This window comes from Haliotis asinina, chromosome 10, assembly GCF_037392515.1.
Source record: "Haliotis asinina isolate JCU_RB_2024 chromosome 10, JCU_Hal_asi_v2, whole genome shotgun sequence".
In the NCBI taxonomy this organism is placed as follows: domain Eukaryota; kingdom Metazoa; phylum Mollusca; class Gastropoda; order Lepetellida; family Haliotidae; genus Haliotis; species Haliotis asinina.
In genome coordinates, this window is record NC_090289.1 from 17042599 (window position 1) to 17070256 (window position 27658).

Below are 27658 nucleotides of genomic sequence, written 5' to 3' on the forward strand. Positions count from 1 at the left end.
GCTATTTCTCAACATTGTTGATATAATTGCATTTAGAAAAATATGTTCTTATCATCAACTTGAAAATCAAACACGGATATGTTTGTTTATGACAGAGTTAAAGGATGTAGATTGTGGTAAGTAAACTAAATATGATGTTTACCTTTTTTGACAAATACAAATGACATTGCCATGCCTACCTATAAACAAACACACAATCAAATTACATAAATGTTCACCACATCAAAAACACACAGGGTGGAGAGTTACCCTTAGAAACCTTGGGAATTCAATTCGGCTAACTATAATTTTGTATCTACAAAGGACTATGTGAACAAATACCTAACCTACAAGAGTTGACAGATACGTTCTGAACTTCTCAAAGAACGCGTTGATAAATATATTGTTATATCATGACACAATTATCTATCCATAAAGAAATGTGTCAACGGAACCAATAATATATCGCTGTGACAACTCAATGAAATGTGCAGGGGTACTGAACATGTGGCAGAGTCTTGCAAACATATTCAGTCCTAGCAGGGCTGCTGCGTCAGTAGCTCCACAACTGATTCCACGATAGAGAGTCCACTATATGCCAGAACACATCTCCTAGTAAAGTTCGTTCTATTACATTAAACATCAAAGAAAGATGCGTTTGAAAGCTTCTGAATTTGATGAAAACGCACAAGACAAAAACGTTTCTCGCAATAATTTTGATCTGTTTGAAGCTGAACCAGACATGTTTTGCACTGATTTGTAACTATAGATATGCATTTGTACTTTCACCTATGGCCTAAACAGCAATCTGTTCTGGTGTGCCGTAACATTTAAATGATGAAATATGATAGATATATGAAACATGCCCCTGGTGTAACTTAAATATTGACAATGAAATTCATGCTTTACTTGTGTATCCTTTGCATGAAAATATGCCTACGTAATGTGTAACCGAATAATAAACCTATGTAAACCACCTCCATTTTAAACTACTTCTTTCATCAACTGACTAGCATTTCATAATAAAGTCGTAATATGTTAATTATGCTCTTATTAAAAGTAACAATTTGATATAAAGTTTTATAGATCCTTTCCACTAGTTGTAACGTAAGTTTGGATCACTAATTAGTACTTATAGCGAGATATGTACAATGATTGTATAACTTCAATGTATATAGGCCGAATGCCTTTTGTACCATGAAAGTCTTTGACCTTGACCAAAGAGATAAGCAGTTCCTTTGAGATCACAGAACACACTGCTTTCTATAGTAAATCAAGTCAGAGGCAATAGTGGCTGAGATGATATGGTACACATTTGGAATTGTTTCAGTTGATTTATCAATTAAGAAATGTATAATAAATCGCAGTTTTTGTCCTTCAGTTGCACACACTGTCCTTAAGAGACCTCCATTCATACGCTTTCGCCGAAAAGCATCTATAGCAATAAAGAGGCTGTCCATAACAAGTGTTTCCGTTTCATTTGGTTGAGCCATTTGGTTGGTGACTAATATTTTCATAGGTCATCTCCGAGATGTTTGAAAAACTGCAGTCCTTTGCTCAAACCTTTGGCCATCTTTGTACCTAATTGTAGGCTTTGAGCAGTGCCCTTTAGAACGCCAGAAACCATTTCATTTCCAGGGTCAACGTGGTCTGCCGCTTTCTTCATGGCCTCGGTTGTCCCTTCATAAAATCCCTCTACATGGTTAAGAAGCTCTTCAATCGTGAAGTCATCTTCCGGTTCTTTTTGTTTACTTGGACGTGGTTTAGTAGTTTTCATCTTTTCATCAAGCACGTTTAAGAGTTTATTGTTTCCACTGAATTTTGCAATGGCATGTGGTGTCAGGTTCTCGAATTTTGCGTGTGGGTCAGCACCGAAAGATAAGAGCAGCTTGGTGTTTTCCAGTGCATGTTTTCCACCTTCCGAGGCAAGCTTGTGCAGCAAAGTCAAGCCTGTGTGGTGTCTATAATTCACCGAAGCGCCTCGCTCTATCAGTCTTTTCACTGTGTGTTCCTGCAGTTCCCTATCGCCGCTGCATCTATGCCATAATTTATCACCAAATAAAAGCTGACATACTTTGGCATTTGAGTGTGGGACCAAATCATACGGGGTTTGCTGGAACCAGTTTTGTGCATCTGTGTATGCCCCTGCATTGATGAGCATCATAACAGCATCATAGCAGTGATTAGCCGTGGTCTCAATGACCTTATGAAGAGGTGTGTTGCCATCCCTGTCAGGTTCGTTTAATCCCACATCATTATCAATGAGAAACTGCAGCGTCCGAATCGCCCCTTCGTTCTGTGACATACATGCAAAGTGAAGCGCATTTCTCCCATTCACATCTTTGTCGTGAATCTTTGCTCCGAGGTTGACAAGCTTCTCTACTATATCTACAGAATACTTTCCAGCATGCAAACATGCGACATGCAATGGTGATTTACCAGTATCGTCTTTTGCATTGACACTGCAGCCAGCATTCACAAGGTCTCGAATCAGTTTACTTGTACTGACTGCAGGGATTTCGCAAACATTGTGTAGTAGCCTGTTTGCGTTTCCATAATTGACATGTTTCATATATTTCCAGACCCTAACAACCCCATCTCCGTTGTAAGACTTTGATGTACACACCTGTCTAATCAGTAGGTTCATGAGAGTTTCTGCCATTTCCATTTCGTTACGAGATATAGCCATCTCGATTGGTGTTCTCCCGTCTGTGTTCAGTGCATCAATCCTTGATCCATTATCTATCAAGAGGAAGGCGACTTGTGTTTTGCTCTCCCCTTTCGATTGACATACCATGTGTAAGGGACTGTTGCCATGTTTATTCAAACCAAATGTACCCCCGTTGTCTATGAGCATCTGGATGATTAATGCAGAATGCTTTCCACTCAATAAACTTGCCATATGTAACGGGGTGTTTCCATTTCTGTCACACGCAGACACATCTGCTTGTTGTCGTAAAAGCATTCCAACAATTGCTGGTGAGCCATCTCCAAGAGATCCAGCAGCAAGATGCAGTGGCGTGAGGTCCTGTTCGTTTCGCGCCTTCCATGCATAATGGCTATGCATGAGATCAAGGTACTCATCTCCATTTTCCGGACATTCCTCACAGATAATGTGAACGGGGGTGTTTCCATTATCATCAGATGCAAGTACGAATTCAGGGAAGGCTACAACCAGTCTTTCCACAGTTTCCGTGTTTTGCCCAACGGTAACAGCTTTGTGCAACGGGGTCTGTTGATATAGATTCCTAGCAAACTGAGAGTCCGTGGCGCCTTTATCCACGATGGCTGCAATGGTATCAGGAAATCTCTTCATAGAAAGCAAATGGAATGGAGTATCTCCATTCATGTCAGGAAGGTTGACATCAGCACCTGCTTCGAGCAGTACCTCAGCCTCTTCAACGCAACAGTCCCTGCCGAGGATCGAGTGGAATATAGTATTGCCTTCCTGATCTTTGACATTCACTTGCATTGGTTCTGTTGCTGTGAGATATTGCAACACAATGCATCTCTGTGGAACCATTCGTTTGGCAATCAACTGTAGTGGAGTTTCCCCGCTTGTGTTCTTACATTCTAGAGAAGAGCCAGCACTGATCAGCAGTTCAATAACTTCTGTACATGGATTTTCACCGGTGACATGACAGTGGAGCGGCGTGTTCCCGTCATTGTCACAACACAATACATCAGGACGATAGGTCAACAACAGCCTGACGGTGTCCATGTTCCCAGCTGACGACGCATAATGTAAAGCAGTCCATCCATCACCAGTTGTAGCTTCAAGATTAAGCATTTCCAAATGTTCTCTTAGTAGCCACCGGAGAGTTTCTGGTTTGGTTCCTGCCGTGACACTGCTGGCTATATGCAGAACTGTCTGCTTCGACCTGGATAATGTCATAATATCCACCTTATTTCGTAGAAGTTCTTTCATCACAGGTATATGGTCCAATCTGCATGCCAGATGAATAGGTTTGTATGTCCCATGGCAGCTGGTGTTGGGGTTCGCTCCCATGGACAAAATATCTTTGACAATGTCAATATTGCCTCCTTCTACTGCATGTGACAGAAGACCATCCAAGTCAGGAAGTGCACAGTTCAATTCCTTGGCTGAGCGGTAGATGTCTCCCCTGCCATACTTGCAGGAGCAAAATAACACATAGTTCCTGCTGGCATGGTAATCATCAGTCTGCTGAAGAAGCAAATCCGTGATAATGTCCGTGTACTCACTTATTACCAAGTTCTTGATGTACGGCTTCAGGTCACCAAAGGAGAAACTTGATAACAACCAGAAATATGACCTGGGCAATGAACCTGGGGCCACCTTGCCCAGTGAGCTGCAAATGTTGTGAACACAGATCTGACAGATCTGTTCACCTGCATTATCCATCAGAAGAGCAATAATGCCCGGGTTCATAGTGTCAAACGCCTTGTGTAAAAGCTCGTGTTTAGAATCTTCCGGGAGTTTCATAAGGCCATGAAGCTTCTCAACCAGTTCCGTATGCCGGTATTCAATAGCCACATTCATCACCTCAGTGGCATTTTCTGCCATCATAAGAAATAATTCAGGATCGACACCATTCAGGAACCTTCTATCTGAGAAACAGTCATGGCGCAGTGTTTGGGCCACACTTTTCCCAAAGTTCTCCTTAATTCTAGAAGCCAATATTTGGTGCACTCCAACGGGCAAATGAAGTTTGTGTTTTTGTTGTGCCGATTTTGTTGTAGTGTGCTCAGCCAGAATATCAAAAGGGCAAATTCCCACCATGTAGGAGAGATCCAAATGTTTTATGGACAGAAAAGCACATTTGAAATAGGTCATGTGCTTAGAAAAATCACCGGTTTCAAATGGACTTTCACCAAGAGAGACTTTGTCAATGCAGCACAAATTTTCTATCTCGCTTTTGAGATTCTGGTAATCTTTCATTCCACCATACAAACGCAATGCATCTGTGACCATTGCACAGTATTTTGCTTTATGTGATTCAAACAGTTCACTCATTTTCAGTGTAACCATTTCGTGTGGGTCCCGGAAAAAATCCAAAGAGTGATTTCTTTTGAAGAAATCACAGCATTCAAAAAAATCATCAGCGGGGCCTTCAGAACATACATCGAACAAGGCCATTTTCGGCAGAATCATTCCATGTCTTCTTAGATGTCGGTCCAGAATCTCTACCTTTTCGAACCTTCTCAGTTTATGTTCATCTGTTTGTAGGTCAACGATGCATGATTTGTCAAAAAGTCTTCCAAGTTTCTTTGCAATAAGATTGTCACATGTCATGACAAGAATGATCTTACCACATTCCACTTGATCGTTGATCTGACGCAGCACTTGACTCCACTGTGACTGAAAGTTGTCTGTGTTTCTACCACATACACCATCTACAATGACCAGGTAGTATTTGTCTGGGGCGAGTTCCGTCCACTGATCGGGGCTAATCATCTCCACTGGTGTAAACTTCTTGTCAGCTGTAAGTGTCTTTGAAATATACCTGGCCACAGTTGTCTTTCCCTGCTTGGATTTAGCCGTCACAATAACCTTTCCTTTCCTCTTGACTATTTCCAGTGCTTTCTTTGAAGGTCTTGTTACAAAATGTGTCCGCTCATTGAAGTTTTGGATGCTTTGTTTAGTCCTCTCTGAAAATGTAAACCATCGGATATTAAATCTTACTATTTTTTCCCTGTGCACTGAAAGATGGATACAAGTCCCATGAGAAAATTATTCTGTTTGTCTCATCACCGATTGTAGCATAATAAATTCTGTTTAGCGTTTACATTCCATCTGAAGATTTATTCGTCAGTTGCCCAAAATGACCAAAGAGTACTGTACAGAAAGGTATACTTGTTATTCATACTACTTGAATCTTTCCACGTGTCAGCCGTACCTATCATTGCTTCTATTGGCGAAGGCGATGGAGCATGGTAGTGAATATTCTTCTGAACGTTACCCCCGACTAATGCTCCTGGGCAGTTTGTTATGTTAATTGGTCGTTGTGCCACAATCTCTGAAACAGGAACATTACTATGAAACAGCGGGTGCTGTTTCCAGACGATCTCATCAGTGACACACCTGTCAATATATTCATACTGCTATTATTAAAATGAATATTCACATGGTATGTCAAATACAAATGTTTGACTTTATCCTCATTGAGGTATCAGCTGTTACACATATGGATGGATTACCTTGATCGGCTGTGCTTGTTGGAAGTGCAATAGCTGCTTCAGATGTACCTGGCGAAGAGGCCATGTTAATTCCAGGTATACAGTCGACACTGTTGCCACTGTTTGTTACCTGGTAATGCAGTGAAGACTGTGCTTCTTCTTGTGGACCAGTACTTAAACTCTGAGGGTCCTTCCCTGGAAAAAAACGAAGAAAAATATGGGGATCTAGTCACCTAGTAGTATAGGGAATGGGGGTTTTAAAACACTTTCAAGAAAAGTCTCTACAAAGCCTTATTTACTAAATAAGGCTTTGGTTGGGCCATTAGCTCTTGCTACTATTACCCCTACTACAAAAAAGTTGGCGGTAATTACTGTGCCTATGTCACGTTTATATCGATGAAACAGTTTAACGTGAACCGCCTACGATCACTTTGGTGTTCGTAATAAAGGCTTGCTGGGCTTTTTGTATCCCCTGTTCTATGTACTTTTTTTTCTCGTCCTCGCTGATAGCAGACTTACGAGACTTGGACCGAATATCTTGTTTCATTCCGTTATATTTTGTGAGTTCAGAGAGGATTGAACGAAACTCCTCTTCTGAGATCTTACTATCAGAGAGTGCCGTGGAAATACGCTCACTCACTGTGTTCAGCTTTGCTTCGGCCAGAACCCTGATCTCGTCGTGTTTCAATGCCTTACGATGAAGTCTGCGTGATACTAACTTAAGCGCCAACCCTGCCAACCCTGCCACCCCAGCTGTTATTTCAATACCTAGCACTATAGGTGCGGCCACGATGGTAGCCAACAACCCAACACCTGCCGCCCCTAGTCCCATGCTGGTTGCCATAAGGGTAGTGTCAGCCCCGTCCACGATATTGAAAGCTCTATGGTACTTTTTACATAGTGCTTTCCGCGTGTCACGGTCTTGTTCTAGTTGGCGTTCCACATCACATAACTGCCTCAAGCGGAACCCATCTACGGTTTCCAGCGTCTTCGCTACTTCATCTACGCCTGGGTACAGGCCCATCCTATAATATATATTTTGAAAGATATTTTAATTGGGTTTCAGTTAATACTCTATAAATTAATTTTAAGTCTACAAGTTCTAGACTTCTAGTCAGGGTAATAGGTGAGAGGCTAATAGACTTTCCTGTTGTAATAAAAACCCCACTGAGGTTTATTAAGCGGTTTATAGGACCCGTGGTATCATGTTGTATAACAATACGACAATATTGGTCTTGGTGTTCGTCAAACCAGTGTATTGACACCCCGGGTAAAATTTGGTGTACTCTTGAGGTGTTTTCATTGTCGTCTGAATACGCAAAGAAGACTTCTATGATGAGTGTGAAAGGGGAGAATATATCAAGACTTATGTTAAAAGAATAATTGATAAATGTTAATTCATTTTTTACTACAGTCTTTAAACTATTTTTTTCGGTATCAGTAGTTGCTATGGGTACCCTCTCCGGAATGAAATCCCCGGCCCAGATACCGTTGTTCCTAATCTTAGAGATATACCCCGTATCTGCGTCTATTGTGATATAAGGTGAGGCGAGTGTTAAGTTGATCAGCCATTTGGGCTCTTTTAAATCTGATAACGACACCAGTCTGTACACGTTGTCTTTGAAGTGCAGGATGTATAATTCATCTTCCTCACCAGGCTGATCGAATCCCTCCGTATCTCCTAGGTCGTTAAGCGTAGTGTTGGGACGATGACTGGTCATTATTATACTATTACGATATAATTTCCAACTGGTTTTTTGATAATAGTTCAGGGGTGAACTTCATACCCATGAAGTGTATGTTGTCAGGCAGGAAGATCTTGGTTAGTGATATCTTGTTTTCCACGATCACGTTGACCCCCTGCAGACTGGTGTTGGAGCCGACACCCACCTGCACGTAAACGTTGCAAACTTGATCCTGGTGTCGTTTCCCCCACCCGAGTTTGATCCCCTTCACGATCTCGATATCATTCCCCGATGGTTCTCCTAGGTAGACTTTGATGATCAGTGTTGAGTTTGCTGGTAGACTCTCTAGTATACTGACCACGCCTTTGAATTCAGACACCAACTGCAATGTCACGTTTTGTATGGCCGGTTTACTCGATAGCATGTGGGCTGCCATAGTGTCGAGTGGGCTGACGACTACGCTACGTCTCTGATTTGGGACGTAAGCCACGAGCAGGGTTCCATTGTTCACGACTTTGTTTAGGTGGTTGTCTTTGTTATCCGTGAACACGTATGGGGAGCCGAGCCTAATATTGAGAAACCAGTCGTTATCGGGTAACAACACCCACTTGTCATCTTCGGTGAAGACGAGCATATATGGCTTGTTTCGGGCGACGGTAGTGCTCTCAACATCGTCTAAGTCGAACAGTTTACCCCCGAACGATGGGTATATTATCCAGTTATTACCGGTGTTGACAAGGGCGTACTTAGTGTTGACTGTTGCTCTTGTGGTATCTACTATATCACTTAGGGTTCCACCGGAGGTGACTTCAACGCGTTTGTAAATGTTGTTTTTCAGTTGCAAGGCGTACGATTTACCATCTACTCCGGGAGCGTCGAAACCGCGCGTGTCTCCGAGGTCGGAGATCCCGATATTGACGCATTTTTTCACTCCGGGCCCTTGTGCGCTGGTCATTTTACGTGAAGCGTTAAGCTGAGGTATCCTATATTTACAGGATTATGATTTATATCTAACACCGATATTATCAGCTCAGGTATGTTGCCCTGGGTTAATCTCTTATACTGCCGTGGTGAAAACGACTCGGTTCTACTGTCGTTGTATTTCTCAGTTTTCACCGGCACTGCTCTCAGTATAGTGGAAGGGTGACCTCCTTGAATGTTGTACGTTGTGCTCACCTGACCGAGATGAATGTACAGCTCTCGGTACGGTACTAGATCGGGTAACTTCGTGCCTGTGACGGTTGTTGTTGGTTTTATCTCGTCAGGAGACATACCGAGTATCCTCGCTAATGGTCGGCCGAGCCTCAAGGGGTTTCTTCCGTTGTTGATTAACACCACTGTGCCGTTTGAGTCGTTCATCTTGAGTTCGGCTCCCAGGGGTTTGAAGACCTCGTCGTTTAGAGAGCACACGCTGTAGTAGCCGTCAGTTATCTGGCTGCGAGTTCCACTGACGAACAGCTTATTGTTGCTGGCGTTGATGTTAGTCCATTGCGGTAGGTAGGTGATATCGCAGAGTGCGACTTCGAGTTGGCCTGACGTGTTATCGATCGCGTGCGTCAGCTGAACGGCCTCACCGCTCGTTATTCCTGGAAGTGTTATGTACATGTTAGAGTATATATGCTCATTATATAATAGTTTTAAAATGTATTCCCCTGGTGTGTTTTACCCTAAACTGGACGTAGATTTCTCCCCCATGAAGATCGTGGTTGCTCCTGGGTTGTATTTCAATGCCAAGCTTTTAGATGTGTTCGATAAGTATAAGCTTTCGGTGACTAACGTCAAGGCAGTCCACGCTTGGTTCAACAACCCTATGCAGTTCTGGCAGAATCAATTCAACTTTGCCGTGTGGTGCGCTACAACGGGGTGTGGTGTGACATTGACCGACACTCGGCGTGGACCGCTGAGTCAGTCTGTGTTCAAGTTCCACGTGTACTACCAGGTCAGACGTATCCTTAAAGAGATCAGAGCCCCCCTCCCACAGGACAAAGCGTGGGACGCAACAAACAACCCGTACGATAGACGGGCTTACGAACGTATTTGCAATGAATTCGAAATAAACCCGAAGACGGATTGGCGTTTGCCGGGCCCGAACCACGGGTTGGGTATTCCTTATGATGGGGGGCGACCAGTGAAAGAAGTCAGTGATGATTTACTGAAACGAGATATACTACGCCAGGACTTTGCTTTGTCGAGTAATGAATGGAGGGATGACCGTATGAACTTTAAAGGTGGTGTTGCTTTCACAGTCCAGAAAGTGGAGCAGTCAACCGCAGACGGGTGGAAAATGTTCATGCTGGACACGTCGAAAGGGTTTACTAATGCCGGGGTAGTCAGGTTGAACGACTCGATTCGAACGTACGTGTGGGCGCTGTTGGGTGCGCAGTCGATGACGCGTTCCAACATCATCGGTAAGGGAACTGCTTACGACGCTCAGAAACAGTTCGTTGTCAACGTTAAGGATGCTATCAATTCTCCAGTTGATCTCCCGCGGGCCATCGAACGCTACCAAAACGTGTTAGAATACGCCAGATCGAAAGTCAACTACGTGTTCGGCGTGGGGCTGTATATGGCTCCGAGTGATATGCAACTGAGAGTAAAAAAAGTGGTGGGTTATAACAACAAAATAGTCATAGCCACGGCGGATCAAAAGTTCTAACATCCCCTATATCCCACCACCCACGACCGGTGAAACGGGTATAGTGGCGCCGCCCCCGGAGTCTAAAGTTCAACCAACACCACAGGAGGTGGCCCCTCATATTCAGGCCTCCAATCAGCAGCACATCGATAGTAAAACGGCCCTGGTGGTTGGTGGGGTAGCTTTGGGGCTTATTTGGTTAAAAATTTCTTAGTCGCTACGTACACCAGACCCGCCACGGCGACGATGGCTGCCCACAGGTTTTGACTGAGCCACGTGGCAGTTTTAGCCAGAGCACCCAACAACCACGAGACGATGCTACCCAGGATGCCGGGAAGGGCTTCGGCGGCTTTACCAGCCAGTTTAGCTAGGCCTTCCCCGAGTTTTTTTATCCAGTCTTTAACACCACCGCCGCCGGCAGGTTTAACACCCCCACCGCCGCCGGCAGGCCCCACAGTACCCCCTGTCAGTGACACCACCAAGGTTGATATGATGAAACCCAATGCAGTCAGAATGCTGGCGATGGTGATCCCTTGCTCCCGGAACAATATCCGAATCCTGTCTGCTAACGTGGTGTCTCGGTAGAGGACGTGATTGATGGTTTCCTGCACACGGTTGACCTGGGATCGAAGCTTTTCTTTGTGGCCGGACGCTGTCTCCAGCCAGGTCTGCCTTTCATCTTCCAAATTACGTATTCGTTCCTCGATGGTGGCTTTCATAGACTCGTCCTCAGTTTCACCGAGTTTGGCCTTTTCATGGGCGATGTGGTCGTCTATCTCACTCATTTTGGCCGTGCTTTTCGCGATCTGTCCACGAATGGTTTGCATCAACAGGTCCAACCCCTTCAGTTCCCGAAAGGTAAGTTCGAAACCCGGGAAGGGCTTGTTCTTGTAGTCGGCCAACACCTTTTCAATATCATAAGTCATGTTTTGAACCGATGTGGCGCCCCTGATGTCTTCCAGACCTTGACGGACCTTCGGAGGATACTGCTTAGGTCGCGCGCCACCGTAATCTATGAAGCCTAGTTCATCGCGGACAAAGTTACTCCCATGTTTACTGCCCAATGTTGATAAGGCAAGCGGTTCTCTCGTGCGTTTATTCACGAGATCGATCTCCGGGTGAGTCTTCAAACGCAGCGTGCCATTGCTATCGAGGGTAAACCTGGAATATTCCCTTCCCAACGGCTTGAGTTTGGATTTATTTTCAACTGCGTTGTAATAATCGTCGACGGCGCCCTCCATGAGTGCGTCACCGTGCGAGAATGAGGTCTCCTGGTCATCATCGAATGCCTGGGCACTATCGCCCCGCATATCATCCATAGGTATGTCTTCATCCATTAGTATTAAAAATATATTTCCTTTATATAACAATGTACGGCAGAAAATTAGATCCTTTCAGAAGATTGAGAGAGCCATTAGGCGCCAGAGCCGTGCGCCAGTCGGTGACCATCACCAACAATCCCAGCAAGATAGACCAGAATCAAACTCTGCTGGTTAGATTTCCAAACCTTGGTGAGAATGACCTCATTGTACCAGGCACTGTTCGACTGGCGTTTAATATCACGTTGACCTCCGACAACGACAAACGCGAGCTAGTGCGGAACGTGGGTCGAGCTATCATCAAGAAAACGACCGTCAAGATCAGTGGTAACGAGGTGCTGAGTATCGACGACAGCGACGTGTTTCACTGCTACGGGGATCTCTGGAAAAGCGAGGGAGAACGAGTCAATGATGTGTACCAGGGCATCAGCAAATCAACCCGGTCGCGTATAGGGTATGCCTTCACGCCAGACCAGCTAGACAAGCTATCGGACGGTGAAAAGGCCATCGCTAGAGCATACGGGAATCGATTCTGCGTGCCGCTCGACTTCGAGTTGCTCACGGGACACGCGCCGTTTTACCAGGCCGTGCTGGGTGATAGGCTCGAATACGAGCTCACGTTTAACGACTATAGCAAAGTAGTGCGTACGCCGAATGGTGATGAGGCCAGTTATGCCATAGACAACATCTCTCTGGAGTTCGACATGGTCACTAGCCCGGAGCTGGCCAGGCAGGTTCGAAGCAAGTACTCTGGGAAGATGGCTATCCTGTACGATCGCGTACTGAGGCATAGATCAGTCGTGCGAGATAAGAGCGACACTGTGTGGAATATCAACCTGAACGTGCTGGCGTGATCGATGAAAGGTATCCTGGTCATCCCCGTGGAGGATTACGAGCCATTCCGGAGGGACAGCGAGAAGTTTTTCAACCCCGAGATTGAAAAGGTGGAAGTGACCATCGAGGGCGTGCCCAGCCAGCTGTTCAGTCATGGTATGAGACCACACCAGCAGTGGGATGAGATAAAAAAGCTACCAGTGGGGGATTACATAACAAAGGACCTGGACCTCGGCTCCGTGCAGATCGGTGAATACCTGACCACCAAGTACGCCCTATGGTTGGACATGCGATCCACGGATGATGATAAACTGCATGGTAGCGGGCGCCGTATAGATAACGGCAGCGAAGGGATAACCATCCAGATTACTAAGAAGGCTCAACCCGCTGGTAAGTTGAAATTATATCTGTACGTTATTATGGACGCGCAAGCCATCTACTGACCTCCACCTCCCCACTGACCCACACTGCGCCATAGTGTGCGGGCAGACTGGCTGTGGGAAGACCGTTTTCGTGTTGGATATGTTGGAGGGTTACTACAAGGATGTGTTCGATAACATCGTTATCATGTGCCCTACTCTGAGCATGAATAAAACGTACGCGCGACCTTGGGTGATGACGGACCCGGACGTACACAAAATCGACCCTGGAACACGCCTGCAGGACTGGTGAAAGCTCTTCACGAGAAATTTAAAGGGGAACCGACGCTGTTCATACTGGACGACTGCAGCGCTAATCGCGAGATAACAAAAAAGAGAGACATGCTATCGTACCTGGCCTTCTCCGGCCGGCATGCAAATCACAGCGTCTGGGTGCTAACACAGAAGTTCAACTCGGTGTTGAAAGACCTCAGGGAGCAGACGCGATGGGTGGCCTTATTTCACTGCAAGGACAGGGATTCGTTCGAGGAGTGTTTGAGAGAGAACGATGTGATGAGCAAATTAGAACGGGAACGGGTGAAGAAACAGCTCGCTGAAACTAAACACGCTAAGCTCGTGCTCAAGACCGACCAACCAGTAGCATATAGGGTGTGCTAAAGCTTAGCAAAGCTAAGCAAAGCTAAGCAAAGCTAAGCAAAGCTAAGCAAAGCTAAGCTAAAGCTAAGCAAATGCTAAGTATAGCTATGATATTTGAAGTGTTTGTCGTGTGCAACTTAACCTTCATTTCTCTGTGTTTTGTCTGCATCGGGTATTATATAGTTAAAACTAAATCTTACTTGTTATATTATAAGATGGAGTGTGAGGAATTGCTCGAACAATTGTTGGTACCTGAGGGTGTGGGGGTCTCCCCCAAGCGAGAGAAACTGGTGGCATTGGCTGTTGGCGGCAAAGCCAAACATTACTTTGGGGAGTACACTCCGGATAAAATTCACAAAATGTCAGCCGAAGAAATCGATAAGCTGTACGCTAGATACGAGTCCCGGCTCGGAGCAGAAATGACAAAGACAATAGGATCGGCTATGACCCAGATATACACCGGTATTGTGTCATACTTCCTTCCCATTCCACCAGAGCGCCGACTTTACCTGTGGGAAGACCTCGAGAAAGACCCTTTTATCGAACACGCCGTGAGCTCTATCAGCTGCGAGCTGTACCACAAATATGGCATGTTGTTGGCTCCAGTGACGGCGGCGATTATCACGGCAAAGCATTGTCAATTTGAGAGAAAAAATAATAATAATAGTATAGATGGATGCTGCACAATCCCCCAGGGAGGAGGAGGAAACCCCAGTGGGGGTACCCCCCACACCCCCAACAGTGAGGGAAACTCCACTGGAGGAGACCCCTTCACAGGAACCCCCAACAGTAACCAGACAGAAGAATCCTAAGAGAGTAGCTGCCGGTAAAAAACGGTGGTGTAACCAACATAAAATTATTACAGTGGCCAACCCAACCCGACTGTTGTTGGCTGTAGGAGTAACTGCTGCCGTGGTTATAACATGGTTATATCGTGGGGGTGTGGGAAACCCTGGGGGTACCCCCACTGTGGGAAACCCTGGGACCCCCACTGTTGGGGGTGTGGGGGGTACCCCCACTGTCGACCCGCATATCATGTTATAATTTTAATATTTTTATATCATATACATAATGTCTGAGGGGAAAACGTTCGTCAACGACGCATACCACGCCACAGTGGTCGCCAGTCTAGCCGTAGGGTACGCTCTGTTGACTAAAATGGTGCTTAAACAACCAACTATCAAGCTAGATTTCAACCTGCAGGATATGGGTATGCTCATAATGAACCTTGGTATGGCGATGGCCACAAAAGACATCCTAGTAAAACAAGGGATAATACCTGAAAATATAATGAAATAAATATAGGATGGCCACGATAGCTATGATGGTCGGTGGGGCGTTAGTGAATGCCCTGGCATTTTCCGGGAGTAATTTCCTCTTCTCGAAACTACGAGATGATCACGCGGCTGAAATACATGAAGAAAGGAAGCGGCACGATCTCGCTACTGAGAAATTACAAAAGGCACAGGCCGAGTACGCTAAAAAACGCCTCCAGATGAGAGATTTTATTAACGAACAACTCCAGCGTGAAAACCATGCCGTTCAAACATTCAACGATGTCGATGAAGCAATGAAAGAATACTACCTAATAACTGGTAAACGATTGAAACCGCTCAATAAACCCACACTCGCTCAGTACTACACACCATCCAAGGCACAAATGAATCGTGAACTGGGCTTCATAGTGTTGGGTATAGCAGCTACTGCCTTGGTTGCGAAGCAATTAAATTAAATACCTATATAAGTAAACATGAGACCCGCTCCATACCGATGCGAATACATACTTATGGGGAAGACCGAGGCCTGTGGTAGGAAATGCAGTAATCAGGGGTTCTGTTGTTTCCATATGGGAAGTCCTAACTACACGTGTTCTGTGTGTGGTATCGGGGTTAAAGGGCACTACTGTCTATGTAAAGCTCACGGAGCGAACGTAGTCAGACATCAACTCATCTACGAGAATAAAAAGGGCTACATAAAAGAACGTAGGTGACTGCTCAAGATAGACTCCAAACTCAATACCAAATAAATGTTTTACTCATATACAGGAATACATACACAAGGAACACTATATCCAACAGTGCGTGAAACAACCACATATTTTTTATCAAGGTTACCTCCCTTTACTGTGACCCAATTAGACATTGGTTCTCTTAGGTGTAAACACTATGACTACTGTACGCGAGCTTAAGCGGGTCGCAAAACAGAGAGGTGTGATCGGGTATTCTCGAATGCGGAAGTCAGCATTGTTGAGATTACTAGGTTTAGAAGCCCCTCCTACGGTAAAACAATTAAAAGCTCAAGCAAAACAGCTTGGATACACGGGTTATTCAAACCTGGGGAGAGCCGGGTTAACCGCATTGTTATCACATACCCCCGTAGCAAAACCTCCCACTGTAAAACAACTGAAAGCCGAGGCACACGATTTGGGTTTAGGCGGGTATTCCCGTATGAGGAAACCACAACTTGTAGAACTATTACGACAGAATAGAGCTATTGACCTACAGTTCGTGCGCACTGAGCGCGCTGTAGGCAACTATTTGAGAGGTTGGCACATGCACGTTGATAGAAACATAGACATTACAGATATCAAGCCTCTGATAGCTGATAAGGTCAACCAGGAACTAAATAACCTAGGAAGTATCAAGTTTCAGATCACAGTGAAAATGTCGCTCGATAAGCAGGTTGGGGGCCCCACAGGGGCCACTGAGTATGTTCAGCCTTACTTCCGAGGTAAACAAGAGGTTGTCACACATACAGAGACCATTGACGCATCAATCGATACCAGTTTTCAGCAGATACGAGAATACCTAGAATGCTACACACACTTGGGGTCTGGGTGGGCTGTAGATAAAATCGATAATGTCTATCTAGACATAGCTAACTACGTGCCGTTCAGAGGCGGATCATACCTAGCCTTGCCCCCCTACTATAGGAACAAACATGCCATAGTAAACGTTAAGAATAGAGGAAACGATTGCCTGAGGTTAGCTATCAGGTCAGCCTTATTTCCAGCTGACACTAATCCGAACAGGTCTTCTAATTATCCTCAGGATGATGGGCTCAATTGGGATGGTATAGATGAACCCACCCCCATATCCCAGATCACTAAAGTAGAAAAACAGAATAATCTGGCTATAAATGTCTTTGGGCACGAAGGTAACACAACAATAGTACACAGGGTCAGCGAAGTGAAGGATCGCCAAGTTATCAATATATTCATGATCCAGCGAGGTGACAAGTATCACTACACATGGATAAAACACTTTAGCAGGCTGTTGTATGACCAATCGGCACACAGAGAAAAGACCCACTTCTGTGAACGATGCCTACATGGCTTCACACGAGCTGATTTATTAGAATCCCACCGGGATGATTGGCAAGGTGTGGGGCAGACGGCCATACGAGTCGACATGCCTAAGGAAGGTGATAATATCCTAAAATTCAGTAACCACAAGAACCAAATGTCTGTGCCTTATATCATATACGCCGACTTCGAAGCCTTGGTTTCCCCCAGTGGTGCCGCCGGCGAGGCCCCCATCACCCACAAAACACAAGAGCATAAAGCCTATGGGTTTGGATACATTGTCGTCCGTTGTGACGGGGAAACGAAAGCTCCGGTAGTGTATAGGGGCCCTGACGCGGCTGAAAGGTTTCTAAAATGTTTGCAGGAGGAAGAAAAAATTATTAGGAATGTATTGTATAGAATCGCTCCCATACGTATGACCCGAGTCGACAGGCTACCTCACGCTAGTAGCACTAACTGTCACGTGTGCGACTCACCACTTAACGGTGATTCGGTGAGAGATCACTGCCACATAACTGGTAAGTATAGAGGCGCCGCTCACAGCGCGTGCAACCTCAAGCTTAAAATCAACCCTAAGACAATAAACATCCCCGTTGTCTTTCACAACTTGAGAGGGTACGACTCACACTTGATCATGCAGGCCATCGCGAAAATCGATGGTAATATAACGTGCATCCCCAACAACATGGAGAGATACATCTCCTTCAGCTTAAACGGACTTAGGTTCATTGACTCGTTTCAGTTCCTCCTGTCGTCACTCGACAGTCTGGTCAAGGCCAACAATACCTTCCCTATCACCGATCGATACACAGACGCCGAGACTAGACCCCTGCTTATGAGGAAGGGTGTGTACCCCTATGAGTACATGGATAGTTGGGTCAAGTTCACCGAGACCAGACTACCCCCTATTGACTGCTTTTATAGCAAGCTGAATGAGGCGTCCGTCTCACGAGATGATTACTCGCACGCGACTAACGTATGGAATAAACTGGGTTGTAAGAACCTGGGTGATTATCACGACCTGTACTTGAGGACAGATGTACTGCTGTTAGCCGACGTGTTTGAGACGTTTAGGCGGACGTGTTTCAAGCAGTATAAACTCGACCCCGCATGGTATTACACCAGCCCAGGTCTGTCGTGGGACGCCTTGCTTAAAAAGACCGGAGTTAATTTGGAATTGCTCACAGATTATGACATGCACCTATTCATTGAGAAAGGCTTGCGAGGTGGGATTTCCATGGCATCCAAACGATACGCGAAAGCAAATAATCAATACGTGAAAGGTTACGATCCTAACAAGCCAACCAATCACATTCTCTACCTTGACGCAAACAACCTGTACGGCTGGGCCATGAGCCAGTATCTACCTACAGGGGGATTCGAATGGGTACCCCACGTTGATGTTATGGGGGTTGCACCAGATTCGAACAAAGGGTATATCCTCGAGGTTGACTTAGAGTATACCAAGGAATTTCACACAACAGCTACCCCCTGGCCCCTGAACGTATGAGGGTTAACCCAGACTGGATGTCTGAGTACCAACATAACTTGTTAGGTGGGCGTGTGACAGAGGTTGAAAAACTCGTTCCTAACTTAATGAATAAGACCAAGTACATCGTTCACTATCGCAACCTACAGCTGTACCTGTCGTTGGGTATGAGGCTGACCAAAATACACAGGGTGCTCATGTTCGACCAGAGCCCATGGATGGAGCCCTACATCAGAATGAACACAGACCTACGAAAAAAAGCCACCAGTGATTTTGAGAAAAATCTCTACAAGCTCATGAACAACTCGGTGTTTGGTAAGACTATGGAGAACCTGAGGAAACGCGTGACCGTGAAGCTGGTTCGGTCGAGTGAGGAAGACAAGCTCAGGAGATTGATAGCCAGTCCGGCATTCAACCGTAGTAAGATATTCACAGACAACCTGGTTGCCCTACACATGAAGAAAAGCCACATAAAATTCAACCGGCCTGTTTACGTGGGGATGAGCATCCTCGATTTATCCAAACACCTGATGTACGACTTTTACTACAACGAGCTCAAGAAACAGTACGGTGACAGGTGTGAAGTGCTGTACACTGACACGGATTCCCTGCTGATGGAGATTCGAACCGAGGACGTGTACGAGGACATGAAAAAACACCTCGATTTATACGACACCAGCGACTACCCTAAGACCCATACCATACACAGTACGGTAAATAAAAAGGTCCTAGGTAAGATGAAGGACGAGTGTGCTGGCACGCCCATAGCCGAGTACATAGGTTTGAGACCTAAGATGTACTCCATACTGAAAGCCGACAATAGTGAGATCCGGAAGGCTAAGGGGGTTAAGAAGTATGTGGTGAAACAACACATCAAACATGCCAGATTCAAGGAAGTCCTGTTCAAGACCCGTACCTTTAGGCATAAAATGAACACACTTAGAAGTGATGGACATAAGATATACGGACTGACTATAAACAAGACGTCCCTGTCGCCTATGGACACGAAACGTTGGATAGCTATTGATGGGATAAACACATACGCGTATGGACATGAAAAAATTTGAGGCTATTTACTACAGCCCGCGTGGGTACTGGAAAGGAGCTAGCGCAGTAGATAAGCTAGCTAAAATAGCGCGAGTACCCCCGGAGGAAGCCAAAGCGTGGCTTGAAAAACAAGCCCTGTGGCAGATCTATTTGCCGGCACCACGCTACGTGCCTAGAAGGAGGTTCGGTATTAACATACCTAATAGCGTTCACCAGGCAGACCTACTGTTCCTACCCCACGACAAGAGGTACAAGTATGCCTTAACCGTAGTGGACGTAGCCAGTCGTTACAAGGAAGCCGAACCCTTGACCACGAAAGATTCGGCCCAGGTAGCCAGAGGATTTGAACGCATATACAAACGCAGTCCGCTGACGTGGCCAACAGAGCTGCAAGTTGACCCCGGATGGGAGTTCATGGGTGCCGTGTCACAACTGCTAGCCAAACACGATACAAAGGTCAGGCGTGGCACGGCCGGAGCCCATCGCAGCCAAGCCATAGTTGAGAGATTTAATAGGACTTTGGCTGAGCGCTTGTTCGGCCATCAGTATGCTAGGGAGATGGTCACCCCTGGAAAACGATCGACTGAATGGGTCACGAGGTTACCCATGGTGGTGTCGGCAATCAACTATGAAGTCACCCGTCTCACCGGTAAGAAACCGGCAGACGCTATCAAACTAAAATCAATAGTTGCAGAGTCGGCCGCTCCATTGCGTGGGAAGGAGAAACAGATACCAGATAGGGCCCTAGTGAGGTATCTATACCAGCCGGGGGAACACGAGGGTGATAGCCGTAAGCGGGCCACCGATCCTATATGGTCAGTCAAAACTTACAACATAGATAAAGTGGATATGAAAGCCGACGAACCTAACTTATACTACTTGAGGGATGGGCCGGGTAGGGGGTTTGTAAGAGAAGAATTATTGATCGTACCGTACGGCACAGTGTTACCTCCAACACACGTTAAGTAGTAGGGGTAATAGTAGCAAGAGCTAAGGACCCAACCAAAGCCTTATTTAGTAAATAAGGCTTTGTAGAGACTTTTCTTGAAAGTGTTTTAAAACCCCCATTCCCTATACTACTCACCTCAATGTTATAACCTCTGGCATATATAATACAGTAAAACAGACTCGCGGAAGAAGACAACTGACGTGTCATCACGAACATACTTTACATGAATGGACATGCTAGCATATACGCTTGACAGTTACTTAATACATAACGGGGAAATACTGAGAAATACTGAGGTGTGTTAACTATACATTAAAAGCAACGAACGTTCATAATAGTGACGTAAAGAAGAAGAAAACGTTGGTCAATGACGCAATGGCACATACTATATAGAGTCCCAACAATGTGTGTGTGTGTGTGTGTGTGTGTGTGTGTGTGTGTGTGTGTGTGTCTATATATATTAGGACAAAAATAGGACTTCAGGACACTCATCATTTATATACATTCCTATATTAATTGAGAAATTAGGGCAAATATAGGACTTCAGGACACTCATCATTTATATACATTCCTATACTAATTGAGAAATTAGGGCAAATATAGGACATCAGGACACTCATCATTTATATACATTCCTATACTACTTGAGAAATTAGGGCAAATATAGGACTTCAGGACACTCATCATTGATATATATTCCTATACTAATTGAGAAATTAGGGCAAATATAGGACTTCAGGATACTCATCATATATATATGTAAATATATAAATAAATGATGAGTATATAAATGATGAGTATCCTGAAGTCCTATATTTGCCCTAGTTTCTCAATTTAGTATGTAAAGCAAATGTACATTTCCGGTGATGTTACTTTCGCATCATTGATAAAAAGGTTCATCTCCATGTGAAATGGATAAACTTGGATTCACATAGATCACTGTAACATCTTACTTTATATATGTACTTATGTATCGCATATGTAGCAGTCTATTTTATGCTGAAAAAAAAATCAGCTCAATGGATACTCCTGCAAGTTCATTGAAATCAAGGACACTCCTAAACAAGTCCAAAAACACAGCAATAACATGTCCTTGAGCCTATGGCTGCATGGCTGCATTACCAGCTTATAATAGGATCATCAATGTAGGCACAACAGCATCATAACAGACGCGGTCAAGCAGACGACATGAACACGTACAGGTCTGAGGTCAAAGGATACAGTCCCATTTTTTCTTTATTTAAAATATGATGGTAACTGAGCATGTGTTCAAACAAACGGAGCTTCTATACAATATGGAACTAAATATCACAGACTAAAATCTCTCCTAAAAGTCAAATGTTCTCTGAAGTATGGTGACATGCAGTAATACTATTTCATTCATAGCCTGATGGTGCTGTAGGTTTTAAGGAAAAGCTAAAGATTTAACTTGCTGGGTGCTGTTTGAGAGTAAATAGATATAAGTCTTCTGTTCTGTATTCCAGTTTCCAGAAAAGTCAACGAATGCTAACAGCCGCTCGGTAAAAGACAATGGACAATACCTTCTGTCCACGGCAATGGCTCACAGTTCAGTGTCCCTTCGGTGTCTTCAAAGGTATCGTGCCCTCTGTCTGACTCAGAAGAGACATCACCTGTAGTAGAGGTACTGGTATCCATCTTAATAGACGTGTTGGATGTATGATTCTTATCTCATTCCCTACTCACAGAGAATCTGAAATGTGGAATAACTCAGACAGTGAAACATAGGTTTTGAGCATCTTTGAATCTTTACATATACATAAGTACAGTAACTGAACCAATAAAGATACTGGGACAAATATGTAAATAGTATGAATAAATATTTACATGAATAATGGACAGACACAGATCCCAAATAAACAGGTGTGATATATTCGAGCACTATTATTGCAAATAAATCACTTCAATTGGGCCCCATGCTCATCCTCATATAAGGCATACATAGAGGTCATTTTACGAAATGGGTCTTGCTTCAGTAATGCGAGCCTCATACTTTCAGGTCGCGCAGAATATGAGTTCTCATGAGGGTACTGATCCCTTTTTCATATCTAAAACAAAGTTTGTAATACTTATATGTAATATTATGTACTGTGTATCTTTTTGAGATTGGCAAGCATAAATTTGCCCAGAGTTCCTTGGGAAATAGACCAGATGAAGTAAATCCAATACAGTGTGCGTACGCGCACGCGTGTATGTGTTTGTCCATCGTGGTCCATTGTTGCCTCTTCATCATGTGAAGGGGCAAGTATATGCCTAGAAATGTCGTGTGTAAATAATAAAGAAGTTGCACATGCATATCAAGCGTCTTGTATTACCCTACAAACTTCTAAATACCCATCAAACATCTGAAAAATGAAAACTTGACATTATTATGCAACTGGGCCAAGTAGTGGGTTATTAAATATACAGTCCAAAAAGGGAAGCTATGGTATTTAGTCTTAAAGCGGAAGATAAACAAATACAAACTGGTGGTTAGATTAAGGTGTTTACTATCAAAAACATAAGGGTGTAACGTTGAGAATACTGCACACTATTTATAAGACTGTCCTCATTACATTACACGGAGAGATGCTATGTTTTCTGGCTTAAGTAATATCGTATTATTCTTATATCACAATAGATCAGGCATGAATCTAATTTTACACGACAATTCAGATTTCTCCATTAAATCAGATATGTTTTCAAATGTGTTCATATGCATGTACATCGAACTAAACGATCTTTCTTATTGTAAAGTAGCTCCTTTGCTCTCTGTGTGTTTTTCCTGTTTCTTATATTCGGTTTATTGATACTGGCAATACACTCATTGAACTGCATTCTTTCCGGAGTTGGATAATTTGTGCCTTACCTTCATAAACGTACAAGTCAACGATATCAGAATACAAATAGTCAGGATTCAATCACTTCTGACTGAAATCATAAGCATAGAGGCACGATAGCATGGAATTGGGTTCTGAGTCCAATCGATTCATTCAGCGTCAAGCTGAGGTTCTGCCTGGACTACTCTGGAGGCAGTGTAACGTAACCAGCTGACAGGTTTTACCGCGACGTAGAGTCCCGTGACAGGAAAAACATCATGGCGGCGCCGTGGTGTTCGTGCAGTGACAGTACGTTTACATGCGGGAGGGTGGGAAGGGTTGGTGAAACTAGTGCACCTCAATTCACTTCAGATCAAGCATCACGGAAATGTCCACACATAGGCTTTGTGGGAAGGCCTAACCCTATACCCTGTGGATCGGCAAAACTGTTTCCCTCTAAAGACGTGTCAGCACCCAACGGATCTTAAAGGGTACCCGATGTATCGACAACCAACCTGTTGTATCAATAGCTGCCCTTTTGTATGGGCAACTACCCAGCTGTATCAACAAACACACTCATGTATCGACAACCACACCTAACTGTACCGACAACCACCCTCCTGTATCAACAACCACATCTAACTGTACCGACAACCACCCTTCTGTATCCACAACCATCTTATGCTGTATCGGCAACAACCCTGCTGTATCCAAAACCACTCTACTGTATCAACAACCATGCTATGCTGTATCGACAACCACCCTCCTATATCAACCACCCTCCTGTATGGACAACCAGCCTCCTGTATCGACAACCACCCTCCTGTATCAACAACCATCCTCCTGCATTGACAACCATCTTACACTGTATCGACAACCATCCAATGCTGTATCGACAACCACCCTCCTGTATCAACAACCACCCTCCTGCATCGACAACCATCCTATGCTGTATCGACAACCACCCTCCTGTATTAACAACCATCCTCCTGTATCAACAACCACCCTCCTGTATCGACAACCACCCTCCTGTATCAACAACCGCCCTCCTGCATCGACAACCATCCTATGCTGTATCGACAACCACCCTCCTGTATCAACAACCAACCTCCTGTATCAACAACCACCCTCCTGTATCGACAACCATCCAATGTTGCATCGACAACCACCCTCCTGTATCAACAACCGCCCTCCTGCATCGACAAGCATCCTACACTGCATCGACAACCACCCTCCTGTATCAACAACCACCCTCCTGCATCGACAACCATCCAATGCTGTATCGACAACCACCCTCCTGTATTAACAACCATCCTCCTGTATGGACAACCACCCTATACTGTATCGACAACCACCCTCTATAACCAACCCCATGGTTCCACAACCAGTCTATCGACATCCAACATGTTGTGTCCATAACCACCTTTCTGTACTGACAACCTAGACAACTAGTCTCTGTAACATATTTTACTGAAAAAAGTTCATAGTAAAAACATATAATATAATGAAATGGAGCCCTGAGACTTCCTTCATTTTCAGAAGCCAGGGGAATCTAGACTTGCCACATTTTCTAGACTGACAAGGGTTTCTTGGATATACTTGCTTCAGGGTCTGTATGACAGACTACAGACAATTACCCTCCTGTTTCGACAACCACATACCCTCCTGTTTCAACCACCACCCTCCTGTATCAACAACGTCCTTATATTGTATCGACATCCACTCTCATGTTTCAACAACCACCCTTCTGTATTAAGAAAAGTATCCTCCTGTATCAATAACCACTCTATACTGTATCAACAACCACCTTTTACTGTATTGACAACCAGCCTATTCTGTATTGACAACTAGTCGGTTGTATCTAAAATCATCATCCTGGTTCGACGGCCACCTTACTGTGTCGACAACCACCCTAAACTGTAGCGACAACCATCCTGCTGTACCGACAACCACCCTCCTGTATCAACAATCTTTGTATACTGTATCAACAACAACCGTAAACTGTACCAACCACCAACCTCCAGTATCAACAACCATCCTATACTGCACTGACCACCATCCTGCCATTATACTGTATTGACAACCACCTACCTGTACCGGCAACCATACTGCAGTGTCAATAACCACTGTAAACTGTACTGACAACCACCCTGCTGTATTGACAACCACCTCATACTGTATTGACAACCACGGTACTATACTGAGAACCACCATCCGGTATTGACAACCATCCTGCTGTAGCGACAACCACCCTCCTTTACAACAACCACCCTACACAGAATCAACAACCACCCTACACTGTATCAACAACCACCCTACACTGTATCAACAACCACCTACCTGTACTGACAACCACCCTCCGGTTTGGACAACAATCCTATACAATATCAACAACCACCCTATACTGTACCGTAAACCACCTTGTCGTATTGACATCCACCCTTTACTGTACCAACAACCATGTGTACAGTATCAACAACCATCCTATACTGTACCGACAACTATCCTGCTGTATTTGACAACCACCTGACAACCATCTTGCTGTATTGACAACCACCCTATAATGTATCGACAATCATCCTGCGTATCTACAACCACCCTATAATGCACTGACAAAACTTTTGCTGTCAACAGCCACAATATACTGTACCATCAACTATCCTAGACTGTATTGACAACCAGTCTCCTGTATCTACATTCAACATACACTGTACCGACAACCACCCTGCTGTACCGACAACCATCCTGCTGTACCGACAACCACCCTCCTGTATCAACAACCATCCAGCTCTATCAACAACCCACTTTATACTTTATCGACAACCACCTTCCTGTATCAACAACCATACTATACGGTATCAACAACCACCCTCCTGTATCAACAATCATTGTATACTGTATCAACAACCACCGTAAACTGTACCAACCAACCTCCAGTATCAACAACCATCCTATACTGTACCAACAACCATCTGCTGTATGGATTCCCATTATTTGATATGCGTATCTACAGTGTACCCGATCTTCGAAGTAACGAGTGATATTTCAGCTTGTCATTGATGTACTGACATTGACATTGGATAATTACGATTACTTCACAACCTGTACGTTATTTTGTCTAGACACAACAATGCAAGTTTCAACAGTTAGCCATAAATAAGACAGGGGGACACAGCGTAGAAGTTTCATACGAAATCTAGGACAATAGAAGGCCATAAATAAAACGGATAGTTTGTTGTATAACAACATGGGCTACTAAATAACAGTGAATGGCCTATAAAGGATGTAGACCGAGCTGTCGTGGTGAATTGATCCGTTATCAATGCCTTATTGTTTCCAGTGCATCACAAACATCCTGTATAATTATACATGCTGAGTTTCCCATCTGAATCTCAGTGTTTCCGTCCTGTCATTGCGCCGAACTCATGACTTCTCTCCATGTTACCCTCAGATGACGGTTGATCAACATCACGTATGCAGCATGAAGATGCCGTGGACGAAAACAAATCATGTACCAAACCGATGACATGCTCTTGAAGGATATCAACCTACCATTCTCCTTCATGTCAGCCTTTAGTAACCATCTCCATCGTCCTTAAATCACCATCGTCAACAAGCAGTTGATCTGTGGTAAAACCCACTTCAACTTTTCCAAATCGGTGGCTGAGCTTGATAATGACTCAGATTCCCGAGGAAAATCCGCGATAACGAAAGTGGATCTTCCCATGTGTTATAAATAGCATATCGTAGTCCAGGCATAGATATGGTGCCCCGTGGTAGTCAAGTGGTTAACGCGTTTGTGTGAAGTTCTTACCGCCGTGACATTGCTGGAATATCGTTAAGTATTACCAAAATGATAGGTTCTGACTAACTTTGGACAGTTATGCCGACGTACAAAAGAAAGTACACATATGTGTTAAGGGTGATTATTATTATCCCCATACAACATTGTGGCATATCGGCAACATGTTCACAGCTTCTCTGAGTGTCACTGTCAAAACATCTTTCAAAATAAGTACGTATACTTTTGAAAAATTATCCCACAGCACTATGTGTATACTTTCTTTTGTCGGTTAGTATATGTGTAACGGTATTTCATACTAACTTTTTCCTTGTCTGTCACGGAAACAGATAGAAGTAACCTTTTCGCTTACATCTGTATCACTCCAGTCAGTAAAGTGGGAGGAAAGTCATGACGAGAATAAATGTTTTTGGTAGCTATTCCATATCAAGTCTTAAAAGGTATTAGGACATAACGCTTTCATCACATAACCCATATTGGCATTTGTTAATAATCCTATATGATGCGTGTTTTATTAATTGAAATGTGGGAGCACACTATCAGGCGTATAGCAGTCTGAAACTTTAATGTTGGCTTTTAAAACAACCCGATCCAAGGGAACACGTCGACATGGACAAGTTCATT

At 44.3% G+C, this 27658-nt stretch overlaps 1 protein-coding gene across 1 annotated transcript; it reads right to left on the reverse strand.

The window, feature by feature from the left end:
- Nucleotides 1–26903, reverse strand: LOC137298283 (ankyrin-3-like). Its single transcript, XM_067830467.1, has 5 exons — nt 26785–26903; nt 21958–22127; nt 6160–6333; nt 5859–5978; nt 1–5610 (listed from the first exon to the last, which is right to left on the reverse strand). Exons 2-5 carry the CDS (start codon nt 22070–22072, stop codon nt 1493–1495), a joined length of 4527 nt encoding a protein of 1508 aa, XP_067686568.1. The 5' UTR covers nt 22073–22127; nt 26785–26903; the 3' UTR covers nt 1–1492.
- Between the last annotated feature and the right edge of the window lie 755 nt (nt 26904–27658).

What these genes read in the sequence shown, in the direction of transcription:
- LOC137298283 (XM_067830467.1), bottom strand. Translation starts at nt 22,072, where the DNA reads ATGGATACCAGTACCTCTACTACAGGTGATGTCTCTTCTGAGTCAGAC. An exon ending in GCCATTGCCGTGGACAGAAG is followed by an intron (nt 6,334 to 21,957) that starts GTATTGTCCATT and finishes GTTTTTTTCCAG; the next exon opens with GGAAGGACCCTCAGAGTTTA. An exon ending in GCCAATAGAAGCAATGATAG is followed by an intron (nt 5,611 to 5,858) that starts GTACGGCTGACA and finishes TTACATTTTCAG; the next exon opens with AGAGGACTAAACAAAGCATC.